The sequence below is a fragment of the Python bivittatus genome, unplaced genomic scaffold (genome assembly GCF_059951505.1).
Source record: "Python bivittatus isolate LINGU-HERP-01145 unplaced genomic scaffold, Pbiv_v1 ctg000980_np1212, whole genome shotgun sequence".
NCBI lineage: Eukaryota > Metazoa > Chordata > Lepidosauria > Squamata > Pythonidae > Python > Python bivittatus.
Window position 1 is genome coordinate 10,038,323 of NW_028277125.1, and position 24,562 is coordinate 10,062,884.

General features: G+C 39.3%; 1 protein-coding gene across 1 annotated transcript in view; it reads left to right on the forward strand.

Annotated features, from left to right (window-relative positions):
- PEX5L (peroxisomal biogenesis factor 5 like) overlaps window positions 1-24,562 on the forward strand; it is a 51,926-nt gene that overhangs the window by 15,854 nt on the left and 11,510 nt on the right. Inside the window, exons 2-6 of the mRNA XM_025163102.2 lie at window positions 439-550; window positions 6,132-6,338; window positions 7,738-7,864; window positions 9,383-9,479; window positions 12,796-12,891. Of these exons, the coding sequence (XP_025018870.1) occupies window positions 439-550; window positions 6,132-6,338; window positions 7,738-7,864; window positions 9,383-9,479; window positions 12,796-12,891 (639 nt within the window). The remainder of the gene's footprint in view (window positions 1-438; window positions 551-6,131; window positions 6,339-7,737; window positions 7,865-9,382; window positions 9,480-12,795; window positions 12,892-24,562) is intronic.

A 24,562-nucleotide genomic window follows, 5' to 3' on the forward strand; every position in this document is an offset into this window, starting at 1 on the left:
CATTCTTTATTTGGGCATAGCACGTTACACAACCCTAGCAATTGTGTTTTGCTAACCAGAGGGTGGGATTTAGCATATTGTGTGAACCCAGCTAAACCGGGCTTGATTTGATCCCCAAATCATAGATATTATGCCTTTTGGAACCGGAACATAATTATATCATCTAAAGATGACACTCCCCCTCCCCCCTGAAATCTAAAACTGGAGTTAGGTACTGATGAGTGTTGGTTTATCCTTTTTTGCTTCCTCTCATTCAGTTGCTATATTCATCTCATTTAATTTACAAGAAGATTGTATGCCTATTTAAGCCATCTGATGCTTTCAGAAAAGGAATAATATATATTTAAGGCATATGATGCTGTCAGGATATTTGGGTGCATATTTAAGCTATTCCCATGCACACACATACACATATCTCCTCTTGCTTTTTGTCACTAGCTTGTGAATGAGCAACAAGAAAGCAGACCACTCCTGAGTCCTTCAATAGATGACTTTCTTTGTGAAACCAAATCAGAAGCTATTGCACGACCTGTGACATCAAATACAGCAGGTAACAGCTCTTTCATTCACTCTTGTTCAGTTGCAGTCCATTTCCAAATACTGTTTGGTGTTTCTGTGTCTGCCTACTGCTTTTTGAAACCCTCTACTACAAACAAACTTACAACAAAGATGTTCTCTCATTTGCAAGGGAAGAAACTAGTGGTTATTTGTGGCACATGTACTAGAAAGTTATGATTATAACTTGTGATGTTGTTGAAATCTGCCCAGAGAATTTGAAAACCTATTAGCATGAGAATGATCTGGATTTCAAAAAGAAAGGGCTGGATAAAATAAATAAATAAATAAGTCTTAGCATGTCAATTGAGAGCTATATTCTTCGATATTTATATCATTGAATTGGTTTCTCCTGGAACAAAGTGTCACTGGCTACTCTTGGAGCTGGGGTTCTGGATTGAATACATTTTTCATCTGGCATCTGAAGACAGTTTTGATGCTAAATAAAGTTCTCTGTTGCTTTCAAAAATTCAAAATAAATACAAGGAAGGAACAAAATGTGAGTAGCACAAAAATCTGTTTTTTGACAAACAAGGTGTGAAGACAATTTGCTTGGCTCCTGTTAATGTATAGCAAGTCAGGTCAGCCTAGATAAAAATATAATGCCAATGAGGTCACCTCTAGAAGAGAAAAGGATAATAACATGTTTTACATATAGAAGATCTCACCCTCATCTGATCGCATCCACAGGTGAAGCTAGACGAATCTTCTCTATAACCTTCAGAAGTTACTGCCAGTTGATTTAACCAGCCTTCCCCAACCTAATGCCCTCAAGATGGACCCCCACTTTCACTTTGTCCTGTACTGGCTGGGAAATGTGGAAGTTGTAATCCAACTCATCTGGAGTAAACCAGATTGGAGAACACTCTGGACCTATGGATTCTATGTAAGAAAATTGTTCATTGCCTGATGCGCTCCAAGTGTCATTCTTAGAATTCCCAACCACCATGCAGTCCCATATCTGAAAGATTCTTGTCTACTAGAAGAAAAGTGTATTGGCGACATCCTGTCTTCCTAAAACAATTCTTCACTAGTTACTTCACTTAGCTTAGTCTAGGAGTGACATAGATGCCTCCCATATTCCAGGTGAGACTGTCCATCCAATCACGTATCATGTGCTCTGAGTGGCAAGGTCCCTCTGGGCTCTTTGGCAGGGTTTTTCATGTAAATACCTGGCAGGATTGAATCACAAACGATCTGCATGCAAGATATGTGTTGTGTATGCATCTGTCTTTATCCAGATGAGGTAATTTGTTCATCTGAAGGAGCAAGGATATTTTTGGAGATGCAGTAATAAGAGCTTGAATACAGAGTTGCAAATAGATTAACCTGCCCTCCCAGCTATCACTGGGGAAATACACCTTTGTATATTGGATTCACAAGGAATATCAAATTTGGACGGAATTTTAAGGCTCTTTTCATTCATTGCTATTCCGCCCAATATAGGATCTGGTTTTTGACAAAAAAGAAAGGATATGCTGTAAAACAGGATAAACCTCTTCTATCTTCTCACTCACTCCTGGTTTCTCCAACCACCTTAGCATTTGGAGACACATATTGAATATGGCCTTTATATCCTCTTTTCTGCATAATCAAATGGGTATATCACCAAAACTGATAGGGCAAGGACTACAAAAGGTCATCTAAAGAGGAAACCAGAAGGAACTAAAGATTACAATTAAAGGAGAAGAACACTTAAATTTGACTTACTAATACAGAATGAAGCAAACATTGGGTATACTCTTTTAACATTGGGTATACTGAAGGATATTTGTGAACAATGGACCCAGAAGTTAATTCTAAGAGTGTCTGCCTCTATAGATACACTGTGGTAAAAAGATTTATGGAACAAGTTTTATCAGACAAGACTGAGACTGATCTGAAAGGGGATTTACAAATGACAGGCCACAAGAATGATATGGAAGAAGATGCTACACTGGACATGCAAAAGAAACCGGCTGATGTCTTAATAATTAAAAGGGATATAATAACAAACCAAGAGAGTGACCTGGATAATTTTCCTATATTAGATTTACAAAAGAGGCTTGTTAAAGCTTTGAAGAATTTTGTGAAAAGGGACAAAGAAAAAATGAAAAGAAATCAAGTTCTAGGACATTAATTGAAGGGACTAAAAATCAAGTTTGTTAAAAATAAAAGGAAGGAATATAAAGTTGGTTTATTTGATCAAGGTTAAAATAGATATGTTATCTCTAGTAACCCTTAATGGACTTTTGCTGGTCAGGAGTGAAATGACGAGGCTTTAAGGATTTGTTTATAGATAAGAGATGGGATATGGGAAGAAGAGATCATTTGTTGTATTTTAAGAGGAGGTGATAAGTTACTAAAATCGTTTATACTTGTGATGAAGGGGGGAGTCACATTTTTATATATTTCTTTTTTTTTTTTACTATATTCTTATTTTTGCTTTCTTTTCTATTTCTTTATTTTTATTCTTTTTTTAGTTTGGATTAGTTTTTATCTTTGTAATTGTAATTTTTAATAAAATTACTATTTAAAAAAAAGGTCATCCAAAGAGAAAACCATGTACTTTCATTTACCTGAGTGACAGGTGAGGTAAGGCCAGAGAATGATGAAGTCGCTTCACTGTTTTTTTAACTACACAGATTTTAAGACTTGCGCCACTGCTACTTTTAGTGTGCATGCCTGCTCACAGGTCAGTCCTACTGTAGGATTCAATCCTCAGCAATTGTAAATATGGTTCCAATCTTTTAAAAATAGCACGCATATGGTATTCTTTCTTGCTGATTCCTTCTACCTGATTTTCAAAAATTTTGATGCACATTTACACAATGAATTTGTCATCATGCCAGTCTTCTGTTTAATTATTTAAAAGCAAAAAGCAGTCTTCTGGTTGATATTTATAAAAATGGCTCAATGGGATTTGGACAAACTGAAAAATTGCTTATAATACGACTCATGTTGTACTTTGATAAACCTGTGTTTACCACCTCATTTCTGCTTGAAGCATGTTATAGTCAATAAATGGACCATGGGAATAATTTGCTGTAATCAAACTATGCAATTTTAGGGGTTCACTTAAAACTACTGCAGATGAAAATGACCACAAAGCAGAGTATCTATAATTAGGTTATCTCACCATCTGCATGTCACTGGTTTAAAAATCAAAGACTTTTAAAGTTCAGTGGGAAAGAGTAGTATAAATCCTTTCTTCTCAAACTTTTGCTACTGAAAATCACATTCCGCTATTGTGTTTATTCCAGATGCTTAACCAGGCCAAATTAAAGATCTAACAGTTGCATTCACACAACATGCTTGGGTAGTGTTGCAGCTTGATTTTTATTTATGCATGTTGAGTGACTCCAACCTACTTAGTTTATGGTTCAATGGCTGTGCCTATGACATACTTAACCATGTCACAGCATTAACCCACTTTCTTAGTACCCAAAATACATTAAGCCATAGACTGATCAAACCAACTAAGACTGCACTGTGCATTAAACCACACACACACACATACACACACACACACACAATCAATCCCCTTGACAAAGTTAAAACTAGACATTACATATTGTGCTCATGAATCTGCTAAGTCATTACCACCCCTGGTTAAGTGTTGGATGAACATGGCCCACGTATCATGCCAACCCCAAAAATGACTTAACATAGAGTGAAACAAAACCCTTCAGGAACAGCTTTGGGAACTCTGTAAGAGCTATGCTGAGGAATGAGGATGGCCGGACTGTCTCTTAAAGCAGCACATCTCCAATCTTCAAAACCACAAGGACCTTTGCCTTCCAATCTAATTTAACACGAGCATCCCAAAATATGTGACCTTTGTGCTACTCTTATAACTGCCCCTTTCTTTTAAATTGCTTACTTCTTCATCTCCAAGGTGAATCTTCAAGTATTTTGAAATTGGCCATGCTGTAATATAAGGTTAAACCCTACCTGACAAATGTCTTTATTCCTATCATGATAAACAAAATCCCAAATATGAGAACATGAAAGTTCTGCCCCAGGAATAGTCAGTCAAAACTGACCATGAGATTTGAAGCCTTCCCCTGAAATAACAGGCTTTCAAAGTGCTTAGATTTCACTTTGGATCTTTCTTAAGTCAAAGGAGATGATTTTGAAAGATTAAAAAAGTATAAAGAGAAAATAGCCGAGAAGAAAATAAAAATAAAAATTACGTAAATTCACAGCATAGATTTCATTAATTCCATCTTTAGTACTAGACCATTATCTGCCTGTGCATTCCTAATTAATGCAGGCTCTTAAAACATGTGGAAAATGAAATAATTAAATATGTGCACAACTGTTTTTCCTTTATTTAGAATCATATATATATATATATATATAATAATTTTTTTTTTAACTGAATCCTTGTGTCTCCTTAACAAGGGACTGCTTTTTGCAACAATTTTGTCATATTCATTTTTTACATTAATTCAGGTCCCCACTAACCTTTGATATGAAATCACAAGCTGACTAACTCTGAGGAAAATTACTTGATAATTAGGACCAGTAGCTGAGGTTACATCTCTGCACACTTTTGGGAAGCCTTTAGTGCTTCCACCTTCTCCAGGTATCAGGGTTAGGGTTAGAGCACGAAATTTCATTTGTCTAACCCTCTCCTCTTAGACAGGATGAACAAATTATCATTATTTATAAACATAATATTATAACTATTAGAATTATTGGCTTAGCAAAAGTGACAGTATCTGGCTCCTGTGGGCTTAGAAGCTAAGCAGGATCACCTGGTTAGTATTTTCATGGGAAGCCTCCAGGAACCCTGGGCTCAGTGGCCCCACTGGGAAATCAGAGCCATTGCAGGAGAAGACAGTGGCCAGCCATTTCAGTAGCATAGCCAAGGAAAGAGAATTTCAGGACAACCATACTACAAGTTTTTAATTGACGAAATTATTTGATTATCCGGAACAAAATAAATAGCTAAAAGAAGAATGGTTGATTTTGGTCAGTGGGGTGAGATTTAATGGAGCCCCTGAGCTAATTCCCTTATGTAAATCATTTGTACAGAACTGCTATGAGCTGGAAAGTATAACAAGTAAATATGGTAATTTTTCTTGTTTATAATTAACTTAAATCATGTGTGCAAGAGGAGATTTGAATCAGAGTCGCTCTCTGGAGGAATAACCAAATCCTTTCCCTATTCGCATTATTTCTTCAATCCAAACTTGAGATATACTTGAATTTGCTGAAAAGGAAATCGGAAGCTTCTTCTATTTCTTTTTACCTTTCTTTCTGCACTTTTATCTTTTCCTCTTTCTGTTTCTGTTTCTTTCTTTGTTTTCTTTATTCCGTATTAGTTTTTGTTAGTTTTTATCCTCTCTTTAAACTTTTAATAAAATTCATACAAAACAAAAACAAACAAACTTGAGATACAGAAATCTCCCCTCGCTTGTCAACGTGCGCATACGCACACACGGACAATTATCCTACGTTATATTTAGTTTGCATTCCACCTTGAATGGAATGGGAAGGGAAATTCAGCTTCCTTTTCAAACATTCTTGTTATTACAAAGCACTGAGAAGATATTAAAATGTCTCTTTTTTCACAATGGTTCTGATAGTTCTGTCAACAGGGTTGGATCTCCTCGACCTCAGTGAACCTGTTTCTCAAACCCAAAGCAAACTGAAAAAGCGGGATAATTCCTCGAGAGGGGAGACCTTGAAAGGGCCAACCCACAGAAGGAAGACAGACAAACCAGATCTTATCTGTGTGGATGCTGAGCAGAAAATCCAACCACTCAAGGGTCCAGAGAAATCATTGGATTTAGGTATGTAGCAGCTCCAGCAAAAGGGGTCAAGATCAGGAAGATGATAGATAGAGCACTGGATTGCAATGTGTTATCTGCCATCTTGCCAGTTTTGACCTGCCTTTTTCTAGAGGATGCCACTGGGCATTCATATTCTTGATGGGAAGCTATAATCTATTCAATCTATTCAATTTGCTTTGCTCTTCCCACACTCTATTTTGGGGGGGGGGTCTCTTCTAAAAGGTCCTTTTGGACTATAAGACTTGAACTAAGGACATTTGGGGTCCAAGTTGGGATACAGACTGGTGAGCTAACCTAATATTTAGCCTATTCACCCCTTGGGATGGAGAAGTCTTCAAGCATAGGAAATAATATCTCTCACCGTTTCACAGGTGCAAATAATGATGGTTATTTTTAACACCAAAGAACTTTACCACAGAACTTGGAGCACTCATGTGAAGATTGAGGAAGGTGACATTTAAAAGCCTCTAAGGAGGACCTACAGATGATTCTTTCTCCTCTATATATTAGTCTTTACAGCACCCTTTCACAACCTGGTACCCTTCAGGTGGGCTAGATTAAAAGTCCTATGTTTCTGTCTAGAGTACGATGATAGGAGTTGTAGTTCAACACACGTGGAAGGGATCCAGTTGGAAAAAGCAGCTATAGAAAAGCAGGGCCTTCACTGTAGTGGTGTCTGATGATCTGCAACTCTTCTAAGACTCTCCTCTGCTGGTTTTATGGAGCAGGAAAAAGGTCATTCTTTCTCAGAGACAATCTTCATCCTGTTACTCTGGTTCATTTGCTGGTCTTTGAGATTACTTCATTGTGTTCACACAAGCTTAAGTTATTAAATTAAGCCATTTTCTGAGTGTGCACATTATATTGAACCATAAATGAACTAACCTGGCTGGGTTTGCACTTCACCCAAAGCCAAAGAAAATGTACCTAAGTTTAACTCTAACCAAATTTAGCAGTTGGTGTGAATGCACCCACCAAGTCATTATCCCATAACTGGTTAAGTGTATTGTGTGAATGCATTTATTGTATTCTCTACTGCAGCAGCAACATATGTAAAACTCACAGTGGAGGGGGCTTGTGACAATTTCCTCACTTGATTGGTTTCAAGGGAAAGAAATCTATTTCTGAGATGTGCTTTCCCTGCAGTCACTTAACTAACCTTTCTGAAATGGAAAAGGCATTCAGGGTTGGCCCTGATTCATGCTTGGATGGAAGATCACCATTCCAGTCCAGAGGTATAGGCTGGACTAGGAAGTCAAGTGAACATTGTGGAAGAAGGCAATGGCAAACCACTCCTGTGTTGTTGTTGCCAAGAAAACTACCAGGAGTCAAGCTCAGCTGGAAAAAGACTTGATCTTTGCTTTTCTTACAAGAATTCATTTTCTTTTGCCTTATTCAGTCAATATTCAGGCACAACTAGAAAAATGGGATGAAGTCAAGCATCGTGGAGAAAGAGCCAGCAAAGGTTCTCCAGCCCCTGAGAGAAAATCATCATCCTCTAAAGCTCCTCCAAAAGAATTTGTGTGGTAATTTTGTTTTTAATTTTCTCTGGAGGGCCAATCCTATCATTAGGAGAGATGAACCATCCTATCTCATTCTACCTGTATCTGTACCATTCTACAGATTCTGGGCAACCTGTAGTCAAATACTTAGCCGTACACCATCCATAGCCTACCATGTCCACACTTGCAGTTTGGTTGAATACCATGCCTGTAAGCCGATCACCCAAACAAATATGAAAGCAAGGAAAAGCCCAGCCCTGAGATAGGAGTAATGTCTAAACTGATGTGGGGGAAAGATGTATGTTTGTGTGCGTGCACACAAGTCATGTGTGCATTGCATAATAATATGCTACAAGAGGAGAACCAAGGGAGATGCTTGTTAGTATTACAAGTTGAACATGATCTGTAAAATAGTCAGAAAACAAATTACCGTGCTAGTTAAGATCTATGGGCTCATTCTTACAGTCACTTGTGTCTCACTCACCTTGAGGATGGACTCTACATGGGGCTGCCCTTGAAAACTATTCAAAAGCTATGGTTGATCCAGAATGCCACAGTATGAGCAGTGATGCGTGGGCCATGCAATGATCATATAACACCTTTGCTCTGTGAACTGCACTAGTTACCAATTACTTCTGGGTGCAATTCAAGCTGCTGGCTGTCACCTTTAAAACCCTCCATGGTATAGGGCCTAATTCTCTGAAGGACCATCTGTCTCATATGATTGCTGTTCACACTGTACAATCATGACAGAGTTGGTCACTTTGGTCTCATCAGTTAAGCAACATCATCTAACAGGACCAAGGAGGCAGGACCTGCCCTCTGGAACAGCATCCCCCCCCCCCCCACCTCACCTTACCCACCTTTAAAAGAGCCTTAGAAACTTGGTTCTTCCCTCCCGGCCTTGGGTTAGGGTGATGCGGGGGGGGGGGGAGCATCTGTTTTTATCACTGTGGGTGTGGGAGAGAGTTAGTTGCTGTTCCCTTCAGATGAAACAATCTGCCTTTGGGTTTTATTTTGATTTTTTACTGTTTGTATATGTTAAGCTTCTCAGAGTCATGAGAGTTAGCTGGTCTAGAAATCGGATGGATGGATGGATGGATGGATGGATGGATGGATGGATGGATGGAAAGATCGAGATGATAGAGATAGATAGAGATGATAGAGATAGATATTTTTAAAAGTTAGAAGGTGCACATTTTGTAAGTTTTATGAACTTACCAAATGGACAATTCCTTAACCAATATACCAATCAGAATGTGGTTGTTTTTCCACATTCACCTCTCTCAGAATCTGCAGTAGAGTTCTCTTAACAAAATGTGTAAATGAGGGGGAAGGACACAATCCTCTCCTCTACCCTCACTCAAACCCTGAGAACTCAAGGGCCCCTCTTGTATTTCTGCTGTCCAACATATTTTTATTCCTGCAGAGCAGTTTGCTGTGAAAGGGCTTAGAACCACGAATTAAGGATTGATGTAAGGCCCTTAGCATTATTTGCATGTTTCTTGCAATCTGAAGATGTACAGTTCTGTTCTTTGGTAGGTCGGCAGAAAACAGGTCCCAGCCTGAGCTGGCCACCGCTAAAACCGCATTGGAATCTATTTCAGGCACAGATTTAGAATTAGCCCCTGCACCAAAGGTAAGAGACTGCATTTATTTAGACAAGTCATGTTTTGAAGCAGGTCAGAATTGTCCTTTTGGTATTCCAGTCCATGCAGATTGTATTAATATTTTGCAAATCAATAACATTAATCCTGATATCAGCATCAGTACTAATACAATTAGTAATATTAATAGTATTTGGCATTTAGTGTTATTTTTTTTTTATAGTGTGCATTTAAAAAAGCAGCCCAGGATCTATTTTTAATTGCAAAGAATTATTGTAATTCTTGCATGTATTTATTTGAAGTAAGCTCATAGGTCATCACTGAGTAAGTAGGTTCAAACGGTTAAGCTGTCGTTCCGTGTGTGCTGAGGGCATTTCTCCAGGAGAGCTTTGTGCAGGTGGCATTTTCTTTCCTTTGGTAAGCAGTGGGGGGGTGAGTTGATTTTTTGCCAATGATAGCTTGAGCCTGGACTGCTGGTCAGCTGGAGTCAAGCACTGATTGACTTCAGAGGCTCTCCACATTTTGAGGTTGGCCACAATTGCAGTTCACTTCCAACGCTTTGGCCTGATTGGAAGAGATAGTAGTATGGTTGTGCTCTGAGGCTGATTAAATGCCATTGATTGCACTGGATTTGATGAGTATAATTTTTCTCTTTGGATAAGACAAGACCTTCTCCACCCATTACCCCACAACATTTTGCAGAGCCTACCTAAGGAAATGCGTGCAGTCCTCTGGTAGTTGTTATCTGTATTATTCCAGTAATCTGAAAAAGGCTCTGTCTTCTCTTGACTTCTTAGAAACGTTTAAATAAGGAGCATCCCCTTTTCTTGCATAGTGCATTTGCGCATCCAAGGCAAATTATATTCTTTACGTTGAACTGTAACCCCCATGCACATGCCTCATTATCTGGCTAAGCAATAGACAGCTCCCTTTGCCAAGAATAGAACAGATCACCTCCTGCAATTCCTTAAGGTCATCTTTCTTGTCCACTGTTCTTGTCAGCGTTGAGATTACAGTGCATCTTCTCTGGGTTAATAAATGTTAAGAGTAACATCCTGCTAATGTTAGAGTAAGGATCTTACTCTAGCCATGTCATTTGCAGATGTTATCTCCCAAACACAGATACCTGAAAGTGCACATTGGGGTAACATTTATTAATCGTTCAGTGTTACCCTGAAGGAGGGTTGATCCATTCTTCAAAACAGCAGTGAACAGGTATTATTTTGATGGTAAATCAATCAGTCAGTCAATCAAACACTGGGGTCAGTTGTCCCCAGCTAGAAAAGTTCATATAAATTAGTGCACATTTAAGAATGTTGCATCAAGATCAAAGACTCTTGAAGAAGGTCCACCTAAAAACTGTATGTTGGATGATGTCAGATTTAAGTCTTGATGGATTGATTTTGATTCACTGATTGATTGATTGGCAGCCTTTAAGGGCATGCATACTTAACGTAACAAAAATGAAATCCGCATTTTAAAAAACCAGTGATCGTTGCATAGCAACTATGAATTTGGGAGATACTTTTTTCATAGTAGTATCTGAGTAATGCAGCAGTGACATGAACAGGAATCACCCTTCTGTAAATGCAGTTGCAAGGACTTGAGTTTGCTTAAGATCAATTCAAGCCAGGCACTAGGGATATCTTTTAGCCACTATGGTGCACCGGCTCTCCTTCTATAGGTGCATAAAGTACCCAACATTAAGGGAAGAATAGACTGGTTGAATATGTTGAATGTGCATGAACGTAGCTCGTAACATGCTGTTTATAGAGGCCATTTCCAGTCATTATATGCTCAGCAGTACTACAGAAACCATCTGCATTCCAGATAGCCTAGTCCTGAGATTAACAGTTATGAATATTAAACAGTCTAGTGATCCATAAAGGCAACATCTTTCATACCTGCTTATACCCCTGTGCGTCTATTACACGGTATCACTTCTGGTGTCATCCTAATCAACTGAGAATTGTGAGGTAGCATCCTCTAACTCAGTGTTTCTCGACCTTGGCAACGTTGAGTGGACTTCAACTCCCAGAATTCCCCAGCCAGCATCTTTAAGTCCACTCATCTTATCGTTGCTAAGGTTGAGAAACACTGCTCTAACCTGTTTCTTGTTCAGTAGTGCTCAACCTAAGATCAGCAGATCATTTTCATCCTCCCAAAGAAAAACCCCACAGCTAGCTCAGTGTTTTATGCAGCTGAGTAACTGTGAGAATAATAATGATCCAAAGTAGAATAAGGTAAGAAGATGCAGTTGCCACCCTCTGTCAGAAAGACATCTGGTTAATGAGTTTGACCTCAGACAAGTATAAGATCAGGATCTTTGCAAAGCCAACATTTTTAGGTCACTCCATTGCTTTTCCTTGCACTGAAAGTGGAAATTTCTTTTCATTGTGTTCATGAGTTCAGAAAGGGATTTTATTTTAATGAAAAGGGGCTTATAAACTTGCATTGTACTTCTTCCCATGGGATGAATCCAAAGAAAGAGGCTGAACAAAGGAGGAAGCCAGGAATAGCAGGTACTGACAAATCACTACTGCCTGGTCAAAGTGGAAAAATATTCAATATGGGCTTCACTGTTGTTGATAAGAGAACTGAGCTGTGATCAAGCAAAGGCTTCAAGTAAAGTGGAGACTGGTAGAGGTTAACAATAAGACAAAGTTTGGCCTTTGGCCACAAATATTGTTGTAGCCAGCCATGATTCCAGCTTTCATCTAGCAAAGTACTTTGAACTATATTCAGAATAATATGCACTTTTCCCAAACACCGCAGAGCATTTACACAATGTAAAATATTTCCTTCAGCAGTATTAGAAGGCAGATTCAGGAGCATCTCCTACAGTGACATAAATTGCTCTCATGGCTTAGATACCAATGAATCTCTGGAGCGCATCCTGCCTTATTATAATTTTTATACAGATAAGCATAACAGCATAATATTGTGCCTCTGAATAGGAATGTTTCTGCATGCCCTGATGAATTGTATGTTAAATTTCTTTTGGATGGCCAATACCCAGACACTACACTCCAAGACTATAACATGGCTCTGCTTATGCCAGTTACTGAGGCCAGTTAATCCTACAAGAAGGGAATAACAAACTATTGTCAGGAGTCCACTGGAGTTGGGCAGCTATAATACATTTGAATAAATAAATAAAACCACGTCTCAGTGCTGGTAAGAAAACTGTATAGATGTAATCACCAGGAGATGAGCTCAATATGACAACATCTTTATTTTATTCCAGATCCAAACTTAAGCTTAACTCTAAGCATTAACTGATTCTGATTCTTTCAATGAATATCATCCCCCAGCTTGCCATATTTTGTTATTGCATTTTTCTTCCAGGCTCGGTCAACCAAAGAGCAACGCTGGGGAGGAGCACTCCTATCCCGAAATCATTCCTTGGAAGAGGAATTCGAACGAGCTAAAGCTGCTGTTGAGGTATTTCTTGGCATTTTATGAATTATTTTAATTAGAACTAGATATCATCTAATGCAACAGGCCATTTGCATTCAACTCAACTATGGACATTAGTTAAAAACACAATCTGATAATGAGCCAACTAAACTACTGTAGAGTAGTGATTATGTCTGATTATAAGAGAAATACCTTGGTCCTCAACACATTTATTGGAAGGTTCACATGACACATTAAACAAAAAAATAGCCAATCGTGTTTCAGGCCAGACTGTTTGTAAACCAAACCATATGTTCACTGAATTGTGTTAACCCAGAAAGTAGAGGTAACTGACTTTTTAATTGCATCAAACAATACATCCAAGCAGTTGGTGAGCTCTAGGGAAGCAAATACAGACCACACTCATTTTGGAATCAGGAACATGATTGTGTTGGAAAGAGTGTTTGCTCATGTGTGTAAGCACATGAGAGTGGGGATCTAACATGATCAATGATGACTGAAACAGAAAGTTTATTTAAGGAAATGCATTATAGAAATAGGCAACTAGCTAACCACCTAATACCAGGAGGAGAATCAAACAGCATCTGCTCTGTGTGCCTGCCTGGAATGAAGGCAGAAAGAAGGGACCTGAGATTCTGAGATTAGTCTCATAGGCAAGGTGAGAGAGGGGGGAACAGAGTGATAGACACAGGATTAATCCTTAACTCCATGGGTATCCTGTTGGTTTTGTCAAAAGGATGAAAGCAGCATTGTGCGGTTGCGCTACAACTTTTGCCCCCTCGGGACATATATGCAATATCACAACACTCGAACAAAAGAGGGGAAGGTTGCCTCACAGTGGTGCCACCCTTCTGTAAAATGACCTGTTTGACCCCCTTGGTGGGCACCACTGCTTAACTGTCCATCTACACCCCAATGCCCTTGAAGTCAGGAGGCTGTGGTGTGGTGAAGAGTCCATTCCAATGAAGCCATGGTTCCGACAAGTTGTATGGACAAGAGTTTCCTGCCATCCCAGGATGCTTGAAATTAATTTCTCCATTTATGCCCTTCCCCCTATGCCTTCTGGCTCCAGGCCTGATCCAAATGAAAACCCTTCCTAGAAATTGAATTTGGAAGTAGGCTTTGAAGAAGGGCTGCCCTCTGCCACCTTGGTATTGGACAGAAAATGGATACCTGAAGTTTTTCCTGAAGTAGTCATTGTTGTCCAAGATGGTAGCACAGTTATTCAAATCAATGATTGCAAATGAGAATGAGGATTTTTTTTCTCTGTCATTTATGCAATTCTATTTGTTTGCTTTTGCCTCCCTTGAATCTAAGCAAATGAAGGATGATGTTGTGCCTAGTTTTGTTTTCACTTGCTGCCAGTAGTCCAAGACTTTTTATTATTCAGTTCACTTCCTCTTAACTCAGGGGTCGGGAACCTTTTTGTCTGAGAGAGCCATGAACGCCACATATTTTAAAATGTAATTCCGTGAGAGCCATACAATATGTTTAAAACTAAATACAAGTAAATGTGTGCATTTTATGTAAGACCAACACTTTTAGGCATCTTCTTCAATAAAAGGGTTTCTGCAATTAGCTAGCTGACTGAGGTGAGGAGGATACCACCCCAGGTAGTGGTCCGTGGGGCAGGGCAGAGGTAATGAAGGCAGGGTAGCCAATTGCGGGTGTAGCTGGTGGGATGGACCCTTACAGGCCATCGAGGAGGTTAGGCCCAAGCCGGGGGCTCGATTTTCGGCCACTGGTGGAAAGTGGCACTGTGCCTGAAATATGTCTCGTACCTCGTTGGAGCCACAAACGGGGCCAGCCCAAGATGAGGACTCACCCAACAGAGCAGGGGCAGCGGAAGCAGGATGCAAACCGGTGCACCCGGATCGCATTCGCATGGGCCGCCGACGGGAGCTAGGCCGAAGCCGGGGCCTTGATTTGCGGCTGCCTGTGGAGGACGATGCGGCTCCAGGCCTGTTCCGCCGCGAATGCTGCGGGGCAAGGTAGGGTGAGTCCCAAGGATGCCGGATGCGGATGCGATGCGGAGGAGGGCGTGGCCTGCGCTCGGCGGATAGAAGACGTGTCCTAAGCCTTACCCCGTTATTTTTTTTATTAAAGATTTGGCAGCGAGCCAGATGCAGCCATCAAAAGAACCACATCTGGCTCGCAAGCCATAGGTTCCCGACCCCTGTCTTAACTGGTCAGTCTTTAGTATAATGATTGGCCATTATACTAAAATGATTTAGCAGCTTACATGTAGCTATAGAAAGATCATCCTCAAGCCCATTACTGCAGTGATGATCTGGTCACTACAACATGCAATGCACAATTCTGTAAAATCAGTGAAATTGTAATTATTATTTTAAGGATTTTCAGCAACTACAACTTGATGGCACGTAATCAGTCAATACACATCAGTGGCAATGTAATCAACTCAAACGTGCTTTGATTTCAAAATATAGACCAGATGGATTAGCTAACTTGAAGTATCCTGAGATGCTACCATTGTTATTGAGTCTGTTTCTGCAATCAAACTGACTTTGAAATTATATCGGAAATTGAAAAATACCTTTATGATTGAAATTACTGATATTTATGACTTATGGAATAAAGAGCTGAAATATCTGATGATGGAACATCAATGGATCCAACTTTTAAAAAATATTAAGTTTGCTTCTTTGGACTTGAAACTGAAATTAATTCACCAAAAGATTTTATTCCAAATCTATTGAATTCCTCAAAGAATGTATCAGAAAGGGTGGAATATAGGGGGGTTTTTTAGTTGGCAATGTAAGAGATGTGATGATATATTAACTCATATGATCTGGTCATGTCCAGTTTTGGTTTCTTTTTGGAAGAATATCATAAGATAGGTAAATAGAATATCATAATGTATATAAGTAGTAAGTAAATGTTTTCTAGTTGAAGAAGTCAATGTTACTTTGAATTATATTACAAAATTGTGTAATTTTACTGTTTTTGAGGAGTATTAGTTATATCAGATGTGGGGAATAGCCAAAAGAAGTATATTAAGAGACTGAAAAAGTATGATTATCCTGGATATCAAAAACAGATCAATATTTTTTGTGTGATTTATCTATTTTTAAAAAATATTTTTTCTCCTAATCAAAAGACACAATACATTACCCTTTGGCATATATTTCATACTATTATGCAAGACTATACATTTTTATGCACAATTTGATACATTGTTATTAACTTATTAAATGAATGTGTGATGTATTAGAAGATTTATATTAATCTACTACTGTATGTCAATTTTTATGGGGTTTTTTTCTGTTTGTTTAATATTTTATTATTTTTAATTTTTGTTTCTTTTGGCATTATAGTTTCCTGTTTGTTGGATATTATCATTTTTCATTTAATTTGTTTTTACATATTGTTTTCTCTATTTTTCTCTTTTACAATTGCAATATTGTAATAATTTTTAAAAAATTTAGAAATGGGGATTCATAAAAGTGTAAGGTAACGTAAGCAATGCTTTGCTTTCAACATTGAAACCCTCAGCAATTAAATGCCCCCAGAGGGGTTGATACTCGCAGAAGTATGGCCCATATTAGAATATAAGTAAATGTGTAAGGAGTAAATGACTGGGTTTTTTTTTTAAATTATATATAAGGCTTATATGCTTTTCCAATCAAGTGATGATTCTGAGCAGCTTACATTCTTCATTACAATATTAAGGTTCAAATGGAATTAAATCAAATCCCAAACCACAAAGAGCATATCAATAAACTCATAACATGGTCCCCTGATGTTACTGCTTCAAGAGCATCTCATCTTCCCCAACTCTCTGAAAGAGCCAGATCTTGGCTGTCAGCAAGGATGTCAGAAACACTCTTCCTCTAGCAAGGTAGCCTGTGGAAAGGTCTACTAATCCTTGTCTGTGTCCTGCTAGTTTTGTATGTGAATTGAATATTTCATACGCCCACAAGTTATGAAGAACATTAAAGTATATTGTTGTGGGCAAAACCTGGCTCACCTAAAGCAACCAGATCACTTTGAAGGTACCACATAATGTTATTAACATGCACACAGTATATCCTGGGCTCCAAGCAAAGCTGAGCAGCCCTGAGCAAAAGCAGAACCAGAGCTTATATTGCATTGCAAAGACAAGACAGTGGAAATTACAGGGTGACATTGGAATATATTAGATAAACCATCCGTATGACCTTGTTATTATTTATTCCTTCCTACCAGGTCAGCATGTTAGCCATACATACTATCTTTGAGATATGGTCAGTGAATAGAAACAGCATGGTTTACTGGGCCACCAGTTCCTGACTGAGTCTTCTCCCTGTGGTGACTCAGGGTCACTTCAGCTTGCTGTGAATGTTTTCTTATGAGGGCACTTTAAGTAGTTCATATGTATTGGGGGAGGCATCCCATAGGTTTGGTAGTAAATATAGCTTACATGTGTGTGTGGGGGGGGTACTTTTCACCACCACATTCTCCTATTTCTTTCCCTCCCCCTCAGATGTGCAACATTGTAGAGGGGCCAAAGCAACCAAAAGGAGACTTGTGATAGCAGTGTCTACATTGAGTAGCACAGAAAGAACAACACAATTTACGCCAACATTATTCATATATATGGGCCTTCCCTGCAGTAGCCCCTGCTCTTTGGAACATTCTGCCCCCGGAGGTGCGATTGGCCCCCTCACTCCTGGCCTTCTGTAGGGCTTTGAAGACCTGGTTCTGCCACTTGGCCTGGGGTGGGGAGGGAATACCTCAAGCATGGGGATGGCTAGCCCCATAGAGGCCTGCTGTCTTCAGCCCCAGATTTTTCATCTTCTTGGACTTTCCTTTTCCTTTTTTAGAAATGTTTTTAAATTGATGTTTGATGTATTTATATATATTTATGGTTTTAATGTTCTGTGTGAGTCGCCCAGAGTTCCCCCATTGGGGGGAGATGGGCGGGGGAGAAATTCAATAAATAAATAAATAAATAAATAAATAAATAAATAAATAAATAAGATAAACCTAAATAGAGGCCCAAGAAAACAAAGCAAAAAGGACAATTAGATAGAAATGACAACAACTTCTGTTTCAAACTAGCTTCTATACTTTGTGCAATACAGTGCCTATTTGGCAAAATGTTGTGCTTGTTTGTATACTCTAACAATACCAATTTTAATGCATGAGGTTGATCACTCAAGGTCCGTACTTTATTCATACTTAGGTGTTCTTCTTCACTTCTTTTTAGTGTCAATGAGGTTGTGGAAAGCAATTCTATATTTAAGCATTTATAGATGCTTCCTGCAGTGTATATACTCGTAGATGTGACAATAGTATTCTCAAAACAATACACTGGTACGTCAGGATACGAACTTAATCCGTTCCGTGACTCTGGGCGTATCCCGAGTTGGTCGTAACCCGACGCAAATTTCCCCATAGGGTTCAATGTAAATCCGGTTAATCTCTTCCGCCCTCCGAATTTGGTCGCACCCCGAAGCAAATTTTCCCATAAGGTTCAATGTAATTACTGTTAATCCGTTCTGGCGTCCGTGGACCACGCGTCAGGGGCGGGAAAACGGCCAGGCGCTGCGCCGCAGGAAAACGGCCGGGTGCCGCACGGCGGGGCGGGAAAACAGCCGGGCACCGCGCGGCATGGTGGGAAAACGGCCGGGCGCTGCGTGGCGCGGCGGGAAAATGGCCGTGGACCACGTGTCAGGGGCGGAAAAATGGCCGCGGACCATGTGTCAGGGTGGAAAAATGACCGTACCCCGAGGCGGAGTTCGCACATCGAGGTAAATTTTTGTGGCCGGAGCTGGTCGTAACCCGAAAAGTTCGTTAGTAGAGGCGTTCGTATCCCGAGGTACCACTGTATGTTCCTTTGCTGTAATTCAAGCAAGGGGTTTTCTAAGAACCTTTCTCAAAGATAAAGAGGGCCACTCCAGAGTACAGCTTCCTTAAAGTTAAGCACACAAACCAATCCTGGCTGTAACCTGGAAGCTGAACTGGAGTACTGGAATCCAAATTAATAGCATCATCTCCTTTGATCACATCTCTGTTGCCTTGGGGTACATGGGTTTAAGGTATTGAGATATAAACCAAATCCAGTAACCCTGCAAACCCTCTGTTTGGAGGCCAAAGCCGAAATAGGAATAGGCATTGGTTTGATACCATTCTAGATCCATTAGCTGCTATGACTTTTGCTAAGGTGATACTTTTCTTATTCTTCTCGTATCTCCTACCCTTACAGGATCCTCTCCCTAGGGCACTAAAGTACTTTTATGTTTGCAAATATATAATATGGGGTGATTGCCAAACACATAATTTTATGTTTGTGCAGCAGGATCACCCCTATTTTCATCCTGCTACTTTACTAACTAGTCCAGGTGTTGGGGTCGCAGCAACAGAACACAGCTGAAAAAAACACAACTTCCTTTATTTCCTCCTTCCCCACCTGTGAGTCACTCCACATCCACTCTCTCTCAGGCCATCTCAACATCAGACATTCCTTCCTGACCCTGTATAATCACTCTTAAGTGATCCATTTTCATTACATTCAACTTACCCCTACCCAACTTACAATTTTCTTTCCTCACAATATCCTAAGGTGCTTGTAAAGTAGTATGATATACAATGCAGCAGAGGTCATTGTTGGGCATTGTGCTGTCTGATTAGTACCTGAATTGTAACTCATTCCTTTCAACAATTTCAAAGTAATTTTTTTTTTCAAGCTGAAGACTTCCCTGTGTCTATTCCAGTTCTGTATAAACACAATTCTTAGAGCAACAAAAGCATGGAAAGGAAGTTGTTAACTATTTTCTCCTTTACTTTTCTGCACGATCATTCTTGTCACTGATTTTTGACACTGCAAGTGACCTTGAGAAAGACAAATGTATGAGAAGTCTATGAGCATTTTCATATTATGTAACAAGCATTATATGTCACCAGTATGTGATTTACCTGACTCACAGAACACACATCCTGGCTTCTTTCTGAATGACATTTTCCATCAAATGTTCACTTTTTACCCTGTCTGCATTTATGACAGTTCTTGTAGACAGTTTTCTACACATTGCCAAATGCAATGTGTTTCAAACCTCTGGTTCTACAGGTAGTCCCCAGTTTAAGAACGAGTTCTGTTCCCAAGGTCTGTCCTTAAGTCAAATTTGCATGTAAGCCAGAACAATATTATTGTATAATACTGTATAAGTAGTATTGTGTAATTAACTCGAACCATTGTGTATTTAACTCAAATTTTGCTACAATAGGCTCTGTTCTTAACTACGGATCGTCTGTAAACTGGGTGTTCTTAACCCAGGAACTACCAGTATTTGTTTCACCTATGTCATACTACCATGGAAAAGTGCACTCTACATATTGATTGATTATGTGCCATCAAGTCAGTGTTGATTCTTAACACCATGACTCAGAGATAGATTTTCTTCAGGAAGATCTGCCCCCAACCTGGTCCTTCAGGTCTTCCAGCAGTGCCTCCATCACTGCTGTAATCGAGTCCCTCCACCTTAATGCTGATTGTGATCTTCTTCTGTTTCCTTCCACCTTTTTCACCATTATAGAAATGTGTCCAAAGTATGACAATTTGAACCTGTTCATTTGTGGCTCAAGTAAGAATTCTGGGTTGATTTGTTCTGTGATCCAGTTGTTTCTTTCTTTGGCTGTCCATGATATTCTCAGGAGTCCTTTCCAATGCCAAAGTTTAAAACCATCAATACACTTTCTACTTGACTTCTTTAAAATCCAACTTTCACTTCCATAGAGTGTCATAGGGAAAACCATTGCCTGTACAGTTTTGATCTTACTCTATGAATTTGATATGAAAAAAATCATGAGCTTTCTGGAATCCTTTGGAAACTGACTAGAAGGGACTGAAATTAACCAAAGGGTTTAAATTTAGATTTGCTGTTAAAATTATATTGAGAAATTAATTACTTGAGTGGCAGTTTGTCAAGGAGAAAACAGGGCGAGGAAAGAGGTCCCATCTCTGCTATCCCTGTGCCAGCTGGAAAGGATTGCTTTTTAAGAAAACGTCTCCATTAAATGCAAAGGACAGTGCTCCCATTTTAAATCTACCAGATATTGAACTGAACTGTGTGTCATCTGCTTAACAAACATCTACATTTTGGACTTCCAGAACTTGTGTCTCTCTCTTAACCAGTTACAGCACACAACTTTCCACACCACTCCCACACAGTATCGTCAGTATAGATCATTGGTGGGAGGGGGGAGCAAAGTGTGGAATCTCAACATTCTTGCTTCTTTCCTTCCATAAATACCAAAATCATAATTTGAGAAGGAAATAATATTTTAAACACAATAGAAGAGAATGTATGTAGCTCAGGGTTGAACTGTGGAGTCCCTGGTGCTCTCTGAGCTTGGCAGTTTGCTTGGAGACGTTTCATTACCCAACTAGGTAACATCATCAATGCTGGTGAGTGTGGGGTTTGTTCCCTGTTCATATACAGTAGTGTGATGGAATGGAATTATGAAGGCCAGGCTCAGAGAGATAAACATTTTCTTAACTCCCCAGAAGAGCGTGGGAGGAACAAGAGGATGAGACTGGCACCTCCCTGAGGAATTCACACTGTTGTGGCTGGCTGACTTTGGGAGATGGGGTTTCAGTCTGGGAAGATTCTTGCTAGAGGTTGTAGCTAATAAACATAACTGGACTGAATTTGCATTGTCTCTTGGAGTTCCTTGGGCTAGGCCTGACATCAATTTTCCCAGACTGAAACCCCATCTCCCAAAGTCAGCCAGCCACAACAGTGTGAATTCCTCAGGGAGGTGCCAGTCTCATCCTCTTGTTCCTCCCACGCTTTTCTGGGGAGCTAAGAAAATGTTTATCTCTCTGAGCCTGGCCTTCATAATTCCATTCCATCACAAGTAGCTTGCCCTGCCAGCGTTGGTAGGGATGTGATTTTCTCCTTGGTAGTTCCTTGATTAGGGTATTGCTTTCTGCTTGATATTTTGCCTGTCTGATTGTTTGTCTATTTAGTAGTTCCTTGATTAGGGTTTTGTTTTCTGCTTGATTGTTTGTCTGGTGTTAATCCCTGCTTATCTAGGTGTTGGCTGCCGAAGAGATGTGTTCTGGTCTTTTGGTTTCCTTCTTAGCTTTTTTATTGTTTCTTTTGAATGGTGCATAAAGGTAGTTTATCTCTACTGACTGTTGATGGCTGATTTGTCTGAGTGCCAAGCTTCCAGGAATTCCTTAATATTTTTGGATTTAGCTTGATCTAGGATGCTCAGTTTCCCAGTTAAAACTATGGTTGAGTCTGTCCATGTGTTGTGAGATTAAGGAGTTTTCACTGTGTCTTCTGACTGCTAGTTGGTGTTCATGGATGTGCTCTGCTAGCCTTCTGCTGTCTGTCCTACATATTGGTTGTTACAGTCCTTACACTGTATGTTGTAGATGACTCCTGTTTTTTCTTCTTGGGCTGCTGGGTCTTTTGGTTTGCTTAAGATGTTTTGGAGGGCTTTAGTTGGTTTGTGTGATGCCATGTGGTTGTTTCTGAGATTTCTGATGTATGGCAGCGTTATCCTTTTGATGAATTCCACAATTTTAAACACTTTCAAGCCTTTATATATTTTTTTTCCTTTTCCTTTCCACAGATAGAAATTTTAAGGAGGGAAAGTTGATGCAAACACCATCCTGCATGCAGAGGGGATTTAAAAAGTCTAAGATGACAGCTTCAATCAGTCTCAGCTGCCATCTTGACTTTTTTGACCTCATATGTGGCCACCCCTGCATACAGCTGTAGATTGAAATTTTATTCACAGTCATCACATTACTAAAAACAATTAGACATTGACTGTTTTTCAGGACTGTGGTATGGATTTTTTAAACTGCATTTTCTCTGTAGATAATGGCCTTAAAGTGTGTTAAGGCCCCGATTTCCTGGTTATATTGACATCTAGGGTTATGATTTTTCTCAGATGCTCTATGTACTTTGTATCGTGTTGTATTTGGTTTTAATTGATTTCATGATTGTTCACTGCTCAGAGTCACTTGTTTGAAATGGATGGCCATAGAAATTGAATCAGTCAATCAATCAATAAGTAAATCATAAATGAAATAGTAAGGTTCTATTGAGACAAATGACATGGAATGTTCTGGCAGCATTATAGAAATGCTAAATGTTTGCAGGATTCCATAAACATTTCTCTCCCTCCTCCTCCCAGGAACAGAATGCATAATTTTGTGCATTTTAGGATTTTCTTAGCTATGTGGGAGAGATAAGCTTTTCTTCACTGCGCAAGGCTTAGACTCCAGATATCCCTAATGTGCTAGTGATTATGCTATTCAATTACGAAGCATTCAATCAAAAATAAAGAGGCTGTTTTTAATAGCATCCTTCCCTAAAATACATTAAACAATTTTATATCATACTATGCAGGGAGAGGGTGGAGAACACTATTAGTTAGAAATGTAATTAAGAGAGAAGTTATTTGAATTTTGGATTGGATTAAAAAAACAACAGGAAAGGAAAACCTATATGTATAAATGACAGTATTTGTTAGAGTATTTCCCTAATCATTAGGGAAAATATGTAGTATTAGTATTGGGAAAATAGAAAGCCTTAATAATGGCAAATGGCAAGAAATACATTTATGTATTTGTTTGTTCATTCAGCCATCCAGACACTTATATATACTACCTACTCAAGCAGACTTTGTGGTTTACAACATGAACTACTGGGAAGCTCTAAATCCCAAAGTTCCCCAATAAAATTCATATTAAGGCATAACTTGAAACATAAACAAATAAAAACACACTAAAATCAAATTGAAAAGGCCGTGCAGCAGCACCAGTAGTGCATAAGCCGTTGCTGGAACAAAACCCTTTTTGCATCTTTATAGAAAGCCAGCAGGTTGGGGGTTAAGAAGCTATCCCATAATACCAAGGCCACCACTTCCCAGGTCTGCCTCTGGTTGCCACTCCTTTAGTCTCTTGTGGGGTGGGGACCCTAAACATCCCCTCTCAGGGGGTTACACAAGACAGGCAGAATCTAGACAGGAGAGAGTGTCAGGCAGATAAGTGGGAGCTGAGCTGTTGCAATGGTCTCTGGGAATGACCTTGGGAGACAGGAGGATTTCTGGGAGTTGAAGTCCACACCTCTTAAAATTCCCAAGGTCGAGAAACACTGCTCGATCCCATCAGAATTTCACTGAATTTCTCTTCTCCTTTGCAAGAAATATCACAATTCTTGCACATTTAATTGAATGAGAATTGGCAGGGGAAAAAAATGCAGACTTTACCTGCTCAGCATTAATTTTTAAAATCTGATATTCCTTTTTACCATCAAAAAAGTCTGTCTTGTTTTTACATTCCCTTATCTGCATTTTAAAATTTTCTAAAACCTCTCAGCCTGTACAGTTCTATTTGTATTTGTATTTTCTTTTGCCCAGCTGTTATTAAAATGCATCAACTACATCCATAACTAGACACCCAGCATTACCTTTTCATTCTGTCTACTGTGGATCAAACTAGCATAAAGAGCTGCCAAACTTTTTATTTTAACATGCAATCAAGAAAGTTAAAGAATGTTCTGGGATAAGAATTATTCAGCCTTTTCATGGCTTTTAGAGCTCTACCTGAGCCTTCCCATATATTGATGGGAATATGATACCTGAGCCTTCCCCACAATTGATGTTTTATGTATTTATATATATTTATGTTTTTAATGTTTGTAATAACATAGAGATAAAAAATGGAAGC